We start from the raw sequence: 14,511 nt of genomic DNA on the forward strand, positions 1-14,511 counted from the left end.
TTTCTAAGTGGAGTTACAAGCTGAGTTTGGAAGTAATTTTTGCTTCCATGAGACGATAAGACTGACACTCTGGGATAATGCTTTTTTGTTTCTACATGGGCAATATTAAATGAACAGAACACCCAAGATTACAAAAATATCATATTTAATTATTTATTTATTATGTGTTTCTTTCTTTTGTTTTTCTCTTGAATCGTGATTGAAGAATATAATGAAAAGAAATCGTGGTCATTAAAATTGTGCTAAGTAACATTTTTCTCCCTCATTTTTTGTGCAAGCGTGTAAAATTACTTTTCATTAAAAATAAGTTTGAATGAATTGATTTATATTTAGCAAGTAAGGTTGATATAATAACCTTGAAGGAATTGAACGTAAGCAGCAGTTATAATCTGCCACGCTCCCCAGTCCCCATATTAAAAAAACATGTGACTTAATTAGGGTCCCTAATTCATTAGAAGAAAACTTGCAAGGAATTAATGACCATATTATTATAGTTAATGCCACTGTGTGTATGAATGCAACATGCAACACTGTCCACCCACCACAACAGTTGAAGCTGTATCTCTTAACCCTGGTTTGTGCACTTCCTATATATTCACACACACAGGCATGCAGCGCCACATTCACCATTAATCAGGTCCCCAAATTTGGCACCCATTGCCTTCTAAATTATATACATAGTGACTAATCCAATATATTACCCATAACCCCATTTACAGATAAGAATTCATCTGGCAAGGAAGGAACCCCAAAAGAAAGAATTCATAATATGGTAAAAGTAAAAGCTATACGAAAGGGAGAGTATGGGAGGGACGGGAATGCATGCAGGATATACAACAAAATACATTCAATTGGTCTCTCTCTCTTGTTCATTCTGTTTTCTCTAAATCAAAAGGAAACTTAGGGTTTGTATTGTAAATAATGACGTGGCATAGTTAGTTAGATTACTCATATTCTGTTAAGAGTTTGTTAGATTAGTCATTAAGTGATTGAGTTAGTTTAACTATTGAGTTGTATATAAAAACACTTCTGACTTGTAAGGTCATTTAGTAATTCGAATCAATGGATGCATGTTTCTTTTTCTCTCTTCCTCTCCTTGTTCTTCATTCTCAGAATGTTCATCATCTTTCCTTCCATTGTTTAGATGGTATCAGAGCTTGATTGGCTCTGGTATCCACTACTTCTTTCGCTGCGTACATTCTAAGTCTTCTCATGGATTTCTCACAATTGTCCATGGAGAATTCTGATGATATACAAAACCAAGATCCAAACCAAAACCATAACCAGATCAACCAAAACCATAACCAGATCCAAAATACAAAAGAAAACCATGTTCAAACACCTGATTTCATAAACAATCCCCGAAATCCTCTATACATGCATCCAAATGAGAATCCATCAACCATACTTGTTTCACCCCATTGCATGGACCAAATTATCACTCCTGGTCACGAGCTATGAGGATGGCTCTAAGTTCGAAGAACAAATTATGCTTCATAGATGGTTCCATGAAGATTCCTTCCAAATCTGATGATAACTACTCAGATTGGGAACGATGCAACAATACAGTCCTAGGCTGGATTCAGAGGTTGATAGATGATTCCATAGCATAGTTAATTCTCTGGATTGATTATGCAGAAGATGCGTGGAATGACCTCAAGGATCGATTCTCTCAGGCTGATATATTTCGTATTTCAGATTTGGAGGACGATATATGCAAATTGGAACAAGGAAATCGAACAGTAGCACAATATTTCACAGAGTTGAAGATCCTATGGGATGAAGTTGATAATCTGATTCCATTACCAAGATGCATATGCCAGGTACAATGTTCCTGTGGTGGTTATAACAACATGCGTAAGATAAGAGATAGAGGCCGTGTAATTAGATTCCTTAAGGGATTAAACAATCAATATGAACATGTTAGCTCCCAAATCATGTTGATTGATCCCATTCCAGTTGTTAATAAAGTTTTTTCCATGATAATACAACAAGAGAGAAAGCTAAGTGGTCCAATTCAAGGTCATGCTGCAAACTCTACTCGTGCTTTCTCTTATGTTTCTGAGTCCAAGAATAATTTCAACATGGGAAGAGGAAGGTCCAATTTTAATAGAGGTGGTAACAGTGACAATTTTAATAGAGGTGGCAACACTAACAATTTTAATAGAGGTGGTAACAATGGAAGAGGAAAAGGACGATTCTGTACAAATTGTAAGATGACAAATCATACAATTGAGAGTTGCTATTTTAAGCATGGCTTTCCTCCTGGCTATAAATCGAAAAGGAGTGTCAATCTTGCTGTCACACCAGAAAATACTTCCCAAACAGAACATAGTGCACTCTTCACTGCAGAGCAGCATCAATAGCTATTGAAAATGTTGAATTCAAACACAGGAGCAGATCAGCATTCGACTAACTTGGTACAAGTTTCTGCCATGACAACAGAAATACCATACACAGCAGGTAGATCTTTCAATGATTGGATTCTGGACACAGGTGCAACCGACCACATATGTTTTCAAAAATCTAGTTTCTCATCCTTACATGCAATAGAACCTATATCCATTAATCTACCAGATGGCCATCAAATCATAGCCAAACTCAGTGGAATTGTTGACATTACTGATACATTAAAACTGGTAGATGTTTTGTATGTTCCTGATTTCAGAGTTAATTTGATTTCAGTCCCAAAACTCCTTAAAACCTCACCATATTTTTTAACCTTTTCTAATTCAAAATGTGTTATTGTACAGAAACATACCAAGGAAATGATTGGTTCAGCTGAACTCAGGAGAGGACTTTATGTGTTAATCATCTCGAAGACCAAACCAATAACCTCTCAGTCTTCATTTGATTCACCTTCCTGTCATAGCAATTCTCTGTGTTGTAATTTTTCTGATTCAGATATTACCTTAGACAATGATCATGTAATATGGCATTATAGGCTTGGTTATGTATCTCATAGCATTTTAAAGACTTTGTCTTCTCAATACACTTTCATTCCATATAAACAGGTTGCTCCATGTGATGTATGTCAGTTTTCTAAGCAGCATAGGCTGTCTTTTCCAATTAGTATATCAAAATCCAAAAGATTTCTGGACTTGTTACATGTTGATATTTGGGGTCCATATGCCACTCGATCTATTCATGGTCATAGATATTTCCTCACACTTGTTGATGATTTCACAAGATATACATGGGTTATACTCATGAAATGCAAATCTGAAACTGTTTATCACTTAGAAGGATTTGTTTCTTATATGGAAAATCAGTTCCAAAATTCTTTAAAAATCCTTAGAACTAATAATGGACCTGAATTCAATATGAATACTTTCTTTCACAAAAAAGGGATTCTTCATCAAAGATCTTATGTAGAAACACCCCAACAAAATGGGATAGCAGAAAGAAAGCATAAACATATTTTGAATGTAGCAAGATCTCTTGTTTTTCAAGCAAATATTCCTCCAAAATTATGGTGTTATGCTATATCCCATTATGTTCATATTATCAATTGAGTCCCTACTCCCCTTCTTGATAATATTTCACCTTTTGAAAAACTTTTTGGTAATTCACCTGATTTACATGATCTGAGAGTCTTTGGTTGTTTGTCCTATGCATCTACCATTCTTTCTCATAGAACGAAATTTTCCCATAGAGCCAGAAAGTGTATATTTATTGGCCACAAACCAGGAATGAAGGGTTACATCCTCTATGACCTTGTTGCAGGTTCTGTTTTGATATCTAGGAATGTAAAAAATTTTGAACACTATTTTCCTTTCCTTCATGCTTCCTCACCCAACAGCAACATAGTCAAACCTTATCCATATTCTGCTTTACCTGACCTTGATGATAACCACATTCCCCAACAACAAAACAACAATTCCAACTCAAACCAGATTCCAATACCAGAACCACTCCAAACTTCTATTACACAACTGAATCCATCCCCTATTCCTATATCAGATATGCATTCTGACATACCCATTCCTGAACCTACACCATACATCAATACACAGCCTTTCAATGACATTGTTCAGCATCCTAGAAGATCCTCTAGATGCACACAGCCACCTAAATACTTGGATGATTATCATTGGAGTCTCTCAACTGCTGCAGCTGAATCTTCTTCTCCAGGTAATTCTTCTGTTCTTTATCCATTATCCCAAGTTTACACCTATGATAATTGTTCTTCACAATACACACATTATTGTCTCACCTTAAGCTCCTTGATTGAACCCACACACTAAAAGCAAGCATCACAACAGTCGTGTTGGGCTGATGCTATGCAGAGAGAACTCACTGCCTTGGAACTCAACCATACCTGGTCCCTCATTGATATACCTGCTGGTGTTAAACCCATTGGATGCAAATGGGTATACAAAATAAAGCTCAAAGCTGATGGCTCTTTAGAAATGTACAAGGCAAGGTTGGTTGCCAAAGGGTATAACCAAATGGAAAGGATTGATTATCTTGATACCTTTTCCCCCGTGGCCAAGATGACTACAGTCAGGGTCTTACTTTCTGTTGCTGCAGCACGCAATTGGGAGCTTATCCAACTAGATGTCAATAATGCATTCCTTCATGGTGAGTTACATGAGGATGTCTATATGCTACCACCACCAGGCTTACCTAATGTCAAACCAGGACAGGTTTGCAAACTTCATAGGTCTCTATATGGTCTAAAACAGGCCAGCAAACAATGGTATGCACGATTGTCAACCTTTCTGATCTCTCTTGGATATAAACAGTCTACTGCTGATTATTCTTTGTTCATCAGACATCATGGTCCAATATTTACAGCAATCCTAGTTTATGTTGATGACATAGTTATCACAGGAACTAGTTCTCAAGCAATCACACACGTGAAAGGCTTACTTGATGCTGAATTCAAAATCAAAGACCTTGGGTCTCTGAAATTTTTTCTAGGACTTGAAGTCAGTAGATCCAGCACAGGCTTACTTCTCAACCAAAGGAAATATACATTGGATCTTCTGTATGACAGTGGTCTCTTAGCTTGTAAGCCAGTGACTACACCAATGGATCCTTCTTTAAAGCTGCAAAGAGTTCAAGGAGAACCATATTCTGATCCTGAATCCTTTCGTCGTCTCATTGGTAGACTTCTCTATCTTACTACAACACGCCCGGATATCACCTTGGCTGTTCAACAACTCTCTCAATATGTTGCTCATCCCATGACAGTTCACTTTCAGGCAGCCACTAGAGTTTTGAAGTATCTTAAATGTTCTCCTGCAAGAGGGTTATTTTTTCCCAAAGACAACAGTCTTCATCTCTCTGGGTTCGCAGATGCTGATTGGGGAGCATGTCTTGATACAAGAAGATATATCACTAGTCAATGTCTCTTCCTTGGATCTGCTCTCATATCTTGGCGTGCAAAGAAACAGCAAATTATCTCACGATCGTCCACCGAAGCTGAATACAGGGAACTTGCTTCCATTACATGTGAAGTTCAATGGTTGACATTTCTTCTTAATGATCTTCATGTCGACACATCAATACATGCTTCTGTGTACTGTGATAACAAATCAGCCATATATCTAGCTAACAATCCAGCATTTCATGAAAGATCCAAGCACATTGAGCTTGATTGTCACATTGTTCGGGAGAAGTTACTTGCTGGTCTTTTAAAGCTGCTTCCTGTTTCTACTAAAGCACAGTTAGCTGATCTCTTTACCAAGCCATTGCATCCAAGTCCCTTTAAGCACATTGTATCCAAGCTTGGTCTTTTGGATATCCACAGTCCAGCTTGTGGGAGGGTGTAAATAATGACGTGGCATAGTTAGTTAGATTAATCATATTATGTTAAGAGTTTGTTAGATTAGTCATTAAGTGATTGAGTTAGTTTAACTATTGAGTTGTATATAAAAACACTTCTAACTTGTAAGATCATTTAGTAATTCAAATCAATGGATGCATGTTTCTTTTTCTCTCTTCCTCTCCTTGTTCTTAATTCTCATAATGTTCATCATCTTTCCTTCCATTGTTTAGATGTATCGTGCAGCTTCTCTTGGACAAGAAGAGGTCGTGAGCTCTCATGGAGTAATCCACTGTTTTTGGTGGAACTGGATGCAAGATTGGTGAAATCTTTCCTTTCACATTTTCGGTTTGCTAGCTTCTTGATTTTGTATGTACTGCGATAGTGTACATGTGATGCATCTTTGCGATTCTATTTTTCTTTCTCTGTAATATTGAGTAGGTATATTTTTCTGTTTTAGATTTTATGCTTGCTCTGGTATATGTTGTTACATGTATATCTGTTGAACAATTTGTGCCTGTTTGCTATCTAAATAAAAGTGCATCCTAGAGGGCGTTTGACCTTCATAACCCAACTTGGATGTAGAAAACTCTCTCACAAAGAGTTTCCGAACCAAGTATAAATTTTTGCTGTGTTATTCTTTATGTTTTTTCGCTTCTGCAAGTCTGTTATCGGGGGGATTCTTGATAGCTCTATATCAAGAATTATAACACTTGCCGAATCCAAACAAAGAGAAAACGAAAAAGAGAAGACTGGAAGAGAGTCCACCATTGATCTCTTTAATTAACACCCATTGGTTTTCTGTCTCTCTCTCTCCATATATATATATATATATATATATGTATGTAACTGCACAGCACACACTACGAAACTTAGAGAAAGATACAGTTACAGAAAATTAAACCAAATGCACTGATGATGGATCAGCAACAGCGTGAGAAGCAGCTTCAGCAAACCGAGGCATGTGGTCTGGTGGTGGCAGGCGTTGAGTCTGAGCTTGGGCTTGTCATGCACCATGCCACTCTCCTCACTTCCATCTTCCACAACTCTCCCAGCCGCACATGCGAGTACTTCTCTTTATTATTATTTACATTATTTATTTCGCACTTATTTTAGATACTTGTCTTTGTTTTTTTTGTGATCCTCGCACTTGATCTTTTCCGAAGCTAAATGAAGCGTTTTTTTTTTTTAATACGTACGCCCTTATCGTTGAGATATATTTGAATAGCATAACCTAATTGTTTAATTTTTAGAACGGAGAGCAAAAGAGTAACAGATTGATCAAGAAATTAAATGCATAAAATAGGAATAATTCCTAGGAAGATATTTTTATATTGAATTCCTAGCAAATAAAAATCATCAATTTTATACAACATTTAAGTCACCCATTTAAGTGAATGCATGCTTTAATTCAATATTGTTATTATATGAGATTGATAACTTAAACGGCTTTACAATTTCATCTATTTGCGTTTAGGAAATCTATCATACAAGTTTGAGATTTCTTTACCAAAAGGAGCTAAAGAGCAGGGATGTTAGCTCCAATAGCAGAATAATATTGCCAAAGGTTCGGTCTTATGAACAACCTTCGTTTTGGCCACTGCATGCAAGGTTAATTAGATTCCTTACTCTTAACTAGTTCTCGTTCTGGTGTTCCATTTCCAACCCTTATTCAGTTCTAAATTCTCAGAAGTAGTCCTGGCTCTTTAACGGTTCTTCTATGCTTTGAATTATTTTTGATCTAGTTGAATCTCGACCTCACACTTATGATTGGGAGCTCCAGTACTCACTGAAATCCTCTTCAGGTTTCAAGACTCTCTGTGCTTGTATATTTGATTCAGGATTTATTAGGTTTTGAGATCTGAACGGTTTCAGGGTCTTTTGTTTGCAGATCTGGGGGGTTTGATTGTGGATTTCATTTTGTTGCTCGGTTTTGTTCATCGGAAATGTCGATTTTACCGAAAGGCGATTCGGGTTCTTAAAAGAGAAGTTTGGAATGATAATCTAGAATAGGAGTTTGCATTGATCCGTGAAATCGTTGACGAATTTAACTATATAGCCATGGACACTGTGTTTCTATGGTTTCGCCACAGGAACTCAGTGTCCATGGCTACATTGTTAAATTCGTCAACGATTTCACGGATCAACGCAAACTCCTATTCTAGATTATCGTTCCAAACCTCCCTTATTTGAACCAAATTGCCTTTCGGTAAATTCGACATTTCCTATGAACAAAACCGAGCAACAAAATGAAATTCACAATCAAACCCCCCAGGTATGCAAACAAAAGACGCTGAAACCGTTCAAATCTCAAAACCTAATAAATCCTTAAACAAATCTACACACACAGAGAGTCCTGAAACCTGAAGAGGATTTCAGTGAGTGGAGCTCCCAATCACAGGAGTGAGGTCGAGATTCAACTAGATCTAAAACAAATCGAAGCATAGAAGAACCTTTAAAGAATCAGGACTACTTCTGAGAATTTAGAACTGAATAAGGGTTGGAAATGGAACACCAGAACGAGAGGAGTTACTCTAATGATTGGAACCATACTTAAAATGTGGAACCAATACCACACTTCTTTATTTAAATAGAGGAGTTACTCTAATGATATAAGAGAAAACACGCTCTTAATAGTAATAATTATTAAGGGAGAAAATGCTCATGCTAATAAATTTATAAGGGAGAGCATGCGTGGTTGAAAAAGAATCTTCACATAATAAAATATCACGTCAATATTCCCAATTTTAATATGATATATAATACTTTTTATTTTGATTTGTTTTCTTGTCACAATTACATGTTAAGATTTGATCACATTTAATATGAGTTGGTTCATTAATAAAGTTGTGACCTCTCACAATTAATTAGCTAATTTATAGACAAATTAGATTTAAGATTATTTAATGACCAAACTTTGATTTCTTTTCATAAATTTAATTAGTGAAATAGGTTAAATACTCTCCTTAATTAATTCATTAAATGACTAACTAATGGATTTTATTAGGGAATAGACTCTTACTAAATTTGATGCAGTTTGTGTGTATAAGTGGCACAAGGTTGAGAGTTTTATAGTTATCAAAAAAAAAAAAAATTAGGCTTGAATTTGGTAAAATCTTTGGAAATGTTGACCATTTGTAATATGATCACTACAGGAAAATTAGGTTTCCATGGCGGTTTGTTTGACACTCAAGGGCTGTTTAAACCGCCTTTAAGATATTCAACGTCAATTGATCAACCGTCAGCGAAATTGGGGCCTCTAAACTTTTTCAGGTCAGTTCTGGGTCACTGCCGGAATAACTGATGTAGAATCTGTGGTGGTGATTTAAATTAGGCTGTTTTAATCGCCGAAGATTTTATTTTAAGGAAAAAAAATATTATGCCAGAATATTCGTTCCTACTTCGTCGGTAATGAGTTTTCTCAATAGCCACTGAGAATGGAAATGGGTGATGAAGAGTTTGCCGGAAAGTCAAACACGGCGGAGCCACCAACCAGAGCTTCTCGCGTCTGACGAGCCATCGAGCTCATCTGCTCCTTGCTCTCTCACACTCTATCAAGGTCTTTGCCGGAAAATGGGATCTCACTCAAAACAAGCTTGAAGAGCTCCACTTCGATCTAATCGCCACCATAACTGTGATTCCGACGAGAACCCATCACTCTATGCGCTCTGTTATTGCTTCTTTGCTTGTTGATCCATCTCCCACATTCTTCAGATAATAGATTTCTTTGATTATCATCTGAACCATAACAAACACAATAAGAAGAAGAAAAAAAAAGAGTGAATCTTTTTGCACAAAAAAAGATGGTTTTTTTTTTTACCGCAAGATGGAGGAAAGGGTAGAGAATAGTCTTGGTTGTGCTGCGCCTAGGGGTGAAAGTGGGTCGGGCAGGCCTACAGGGGTCTATGGCCTAGCCTATGTCAGGTCGGACTTGGCCTATTACATATAATCAAATAGAACAGGCTCAGACTTTTAAAGAAGCCTATTTAGAAAGTAGGTGATGGGCTTTTTTTTACATGACGGGTGAAAGTTGCCTTTTGTAGGCCATGAACATAAAAGAGGGAAAGATTAAAAATTTTGTGCGGAAGAAGCAACCTTTGTCCACCTTCAATCATGTTCAACCTATGAATCATGCAATAGACATGTTAGGGGTTTAAAGTTGATACCTTTATTCGGATAACTATTCCTGATCAGATGCGTTCTTAATCAATTCTTCAGACTTGAAGAACACAAGTCCTCCAATGAAAATCCACACCACCTTGTTGTCTTGTAAGAGAAGAATGCTTCTTCGAATGCCCAATATCCTTCAATGGAGGTTGCTAGACTCAAGAGAAGAATAGAGATTGGGTGGTGCCTTTGGTTATTCCAAGAGAGAGATAGCCGCCACACTGATGTGTGTGTTGGCTAAGGTTTCAATGGAGAAAATTAGAGAAAAAGAGTTACGAAACTAAGGAAGAAGAGGGGCTATATATATATGTAGTGCCTCATTAACCTAAGACTAGGTCAAATCACTTATGGTTCACTTAAGCCACATGTGCATTGCCACTATTCATCATCTCCCACCCCCTCCCTTCTCTCAAACCCGCGGCCCTTTGGCTTAGATTTGCATGGAGTTGATTGGAGCTCCAATGATTTAGTATGTCTTGGAGGAGTCCTAGGCCAAGCTATTGAGTAAGTTTCATCACTTTTTATTGGTTGGATTGTTGATTTTAATTCATGAACCCTAAGCTCATTTTGTATGAATTGTGTAGTTAGAGAGCTCAAATGGAAAATGTGTATTAGATAAATATGTCTTAAAATGATGTGTTGGAGCTATAAATGCAATAAAAATTATTAAGAAAATGTGCTCATAACTAAGGAAAATTTCGATGAAATGTCCTGACTTTGTGTTGGAGATTGTTGTTAGGATTGTGTAATTGGATTGTTGTATGGTTGTATGAGTTAATAATAGGATTGTATGAGGTGTGAAGTAGTTGAATTGGATTGAAAATTCCTTGGTATATGCTTATGTGCTTTCGGCCTTGTGAGGGAAAATGAGGAATGGATGTTGTAAAAATTAATTGGTTGATGTGTTGTGTTGTTAAATGGCAATTAGAAGGGTTGTAAGAGAACCAAGGCATTTCTGGTTCTCGTGTGCCATCCAATGATTATTAGGTACAAATTGAGGTCATAGAACACTTTTGCAAACTTGGGGATTATTGGAAAAACAAAGGAAACTCTGACGAATTTTCTAGAAATTGGCAGAATTTAGGCAAATTTTGGGAGAGCATATCTCCCTCCACAGAGGTCCGATAGGGACATGCCATATGCCGCTTTGAATCTTGAGATGTCCTCTATCTTGTGGTAAAATTCAGGATTTTTCTGGGTTGGGCGTAGGCCTGTAGGAGGCAGAGAACACAGACTGCCCTGTTGGCCCCTGCACATGGGGCTGATATGGAGCGAACTTGGGGAATTTATTCCCGCTTTGTATCTTGGTCAAATTAGGTATATGATATGTCAAATTGAAGCTTGGGGTGTCTAGTCTGTTGTATAAAAATTTGAGAGCAATTGGTTGAGTTGATTTTCCATAATAATTGATTAAGTGAAGGGCTGTTTGGAGCTGTTTTGGAGTTGGCTGGCAGATTTGCTTGTCCAACTTCAAACGGCGATATCCGGAGCAAACAAAAACTTTATGACTCGTGTGATATCTTTCTAGAAAGTTAATTAAATCTAGAATAACATATTAAAATATGGGAGACTTTTTGTATGTGGTTTGTCCACAGAAAATTAAAGACCGAACCATGTTCGGGGAGGTAGAAAACATAAAAGTTAGATTTTAGCTAAGTGGGTTTATGGGAACCCCTTAGTGACTTGAGAGAAGTAATATATGTTATAAAAGTAGCTTAAATAATTATTCCTCAAAGAGTTTACAGTTACGGTCACAGCTTTTATTTACTACGCTTTTTATGGTTTTAAATGCTCGCGTAATAAACGGAACAAGTTTACTCGCATTTTTATAAATGAATTGCTATGATTGTAACTGCGTTTAATGTCATAATTAACGTTAACAATACCGGTGTACAACGGGCTGTTACAATTAACCTAAGACTAGGTCAAATCAGCGCCCTCATAAAATCTCAATCGTATTGGGTGATTTCCTTAATTTTATCCAATCAATCAAATTGATTGATTTTCCCAATTTCAGCCAATTAATTTAATTAATTGATTTTCTTAATTTTATCCAATCAATTCTATTGATTGATTTCCCAAATTTTAGTCAATCAATTTAATTAATTGGCTTTCTTAATTTTGGTCAATCAATCCAATTAATTTGTTTCCCCAATTTCAGTCAATTAATTTAATTAATTGATTTCCTTAATTTTGGTCAATCAATCCAATTGATTTGTTTCCCCAATTTTAGCCAATTAATTTAATTAATTGGTTTCCTTAATTTTGGTTAATCAATCTAATTAATTGGTTTCCAATCAATCTAATTAATTGGTTTCCAATCATAATTGATTGATTTCCTTTATTTTCTCCATCTTCATTAAATCTAATTTATTGACTATATTTAAATTTAAATTAATTTTATTTAAATTCAAATTTTAAATTCGAAATTCGAAATCAGAATTCAAATTATTTAAATTCAAATTTCAAAATTAGAGTTCAAAATAATTTTATTAATTTAACATTTAAATTAATTAGGTTACATCATGGATCAAGTCCAACTTGACCCATGATGCCACCTACTCTCTCTTGTTCCATTATGTGGGTTTTTCCAATTTAGGCCCATTATGCCTTATTGGGCCTAAACCACATATGCCAGAATTCAAGACAACCTAAGGTGTTTATGTGTTACCCATCAGACCCAACATAGCCACTGACATAAATGGGCTTGAGCCCATTTCGCCCAATCCATCTAATGACAACACAGAGCACTAGTAATGCTTTGTTGTCCGAGAGCTAGTTGAGTTCATCGAATGATCAACCTATTATACCTTTTTGGGTACCGTGTGAATTGTCATTTCGTCTCAGTTATCCGTCCCATTGACCTAGGTCAAGAAAAATGTATCAACACTTGCGATCTAGGGTTAGCTTTTGCCGAAACAGAAAATCTTCATTTACGGACTCTAAAGAGCAGGTCATCTCATACTCCTTTACTATGCATAGATTCCTGAGTCCCGTAAATGTCATCCTGATTTCACCGATCTACGGATAACCTAATCTCTCGTAGAGATTGACGAATTCTTTTAGCTTGTCACACTAGCCCTGAGTCCTTAGGGCATGCCTAAGAGTATACCTATGAGTCTCCATGTTTCAGGCAGACAAGGTATACAATCAAAGCAAGCCTTCCAGAACACAGGTCTATATGACAACGCCAGGTCTAAGGAAAGACACACCCAAATAATAAGAGACATTACCTATTGATACTATCTGTGAGATTTCCTTGTAGTGTCTCTTTGTGGGTCAGTTCAGTGCGAGCTATTCTCCAATAGGTCCACCCACGAGTCAGCTAAGACATCTCCATGTCTGTAGCTCACGAGGACTCTACCTTGCATCTCCATGCAAGTAGCTGAGTCGTGCTAGTCTTACCAGAGATCCCCAATGCCTATTATCGGTATCTCTAGACTATGAACATATTTTTAGCAATGGACGTGTGGTGTCATTGAGCCCTCATGATCGTGATCCTTATCATAAATCCTCAATGTGACACTCGTTCCATTATAAGGGCTTTATCTAGTTACTCGTATTCAATATTTGAGACGTGCAATATGAAACAAGATAAAGAATGATTTTATTCATAAAATTTATTCATAACAAATAAAGAAGTACATGGTCCATCTTACTCTCAGATTGTCTCTAGGACACCTATGTACTAACACCAGGCCTATAAGCCTACAGGCTGGCCTATATCATATTATTTATTTTAAATTAAATAAAATAATATTTTGCATAGTAGTACCAAATGGTGATAGTTCAGTTGGTGCATGTGAGCTAAGTAGGTGGTGGAAGGACTTATGTTCATTCCTTCACCAATATTATCTTTAGGAGTGGCATAAAATCTATACAATCTCTTGAGTATCATCAGAATCAACATTTAGTGCTGGAGGAAGAGTTATTAATGCCTATTGTTCTAACTTGGCCGAAGATACCATCCAAGCTTTAATATACGATGAAGATTGGTTACGTAATAGGTATGACTTGAAGAAAAAACAAAAGGTATAAATTTAATCAATTGAAATTATTTTATAATTTGATTATATTCGATTAAATTTTGATAGAAATTTAACTTTATTTTTTATATTGGAGGAACCATCATCTCAGCGTGTGAGATTGCCTATATAAATCTATTAAAAGATTTTTTGTTTCTTAATCTTATTTTTTTTGTTTCTATTCTTTATTCTTGTTTTTTGTTTTCTACATTTATAAATTGTTTGCCAACTTATGTAATCTTGGAATTGTATTTGTAGGGGAGAGAAGATGAAGAGAAGTCTTTGGCTACTACAAGCATCATGATGTGTTTGTTGGATTCATGTAGTTATTTTAATTTACATAGTATAGATTTGTTTGTTGAATCTGATGAAATATATATTATTTAGTTTGAGCATTTTGCTTTTGAAAGTGACTTAAATGCAGATTGTGATGAGTTTTGTTGTGATTCATGGTTCTATTTGGACATTGAAATTGTGATTTTTGTTTTGGCAACAAAATTTGAGTATTTTGTGAAGTTGATACATGGTTCTGCTTGGAGGTAAAAA

General features: G+C 36.2%; 1 protein-coding gene across 1 annotated transcript; it reads left to right on the top strand.

Annotated features, from left to right (window-relative positions):
- The first annotated feature begins 1,463 nt into the window (after nucleotides 1–1,463).
- LOC133296630 (uncharacterized) lies at nucleotides 1,464–2,366 on the top strand. Its single transcript, XM_061495656.1, has 2 exons — nucleotides 1,464–1,575; nucleotides 1,639–2,366. The coding sequence occupies exons 1-2, from the start codon at nucleotides 1,464–1,466 to the stop codon at nucleotides 2,364–2,366; spliced, it is 840 nt and encodes a 279-aa protein (XP_061351640.1).
- Nucleotides 2,367–14,511: the final 12,145 nt, after the last annotated feature.

Source organism: Gastrolobium bilobum, unplaced genomic scaffold (assembly GCF_033153095.1).
Source record: "Gastrolobium bilobum isolate Gb01-03AN ecotype WA unplaced genomic scaffold, APGP_CSIRO_Gbil_v1 utg98525, whole genome shotgun sequence".
NCBI lineage: Eukaryota > Viridiplantae > Streptophyta > Magnoliopsida > Fabales > Fabaceae > Gastrolobium > Gastrolobium bilobum.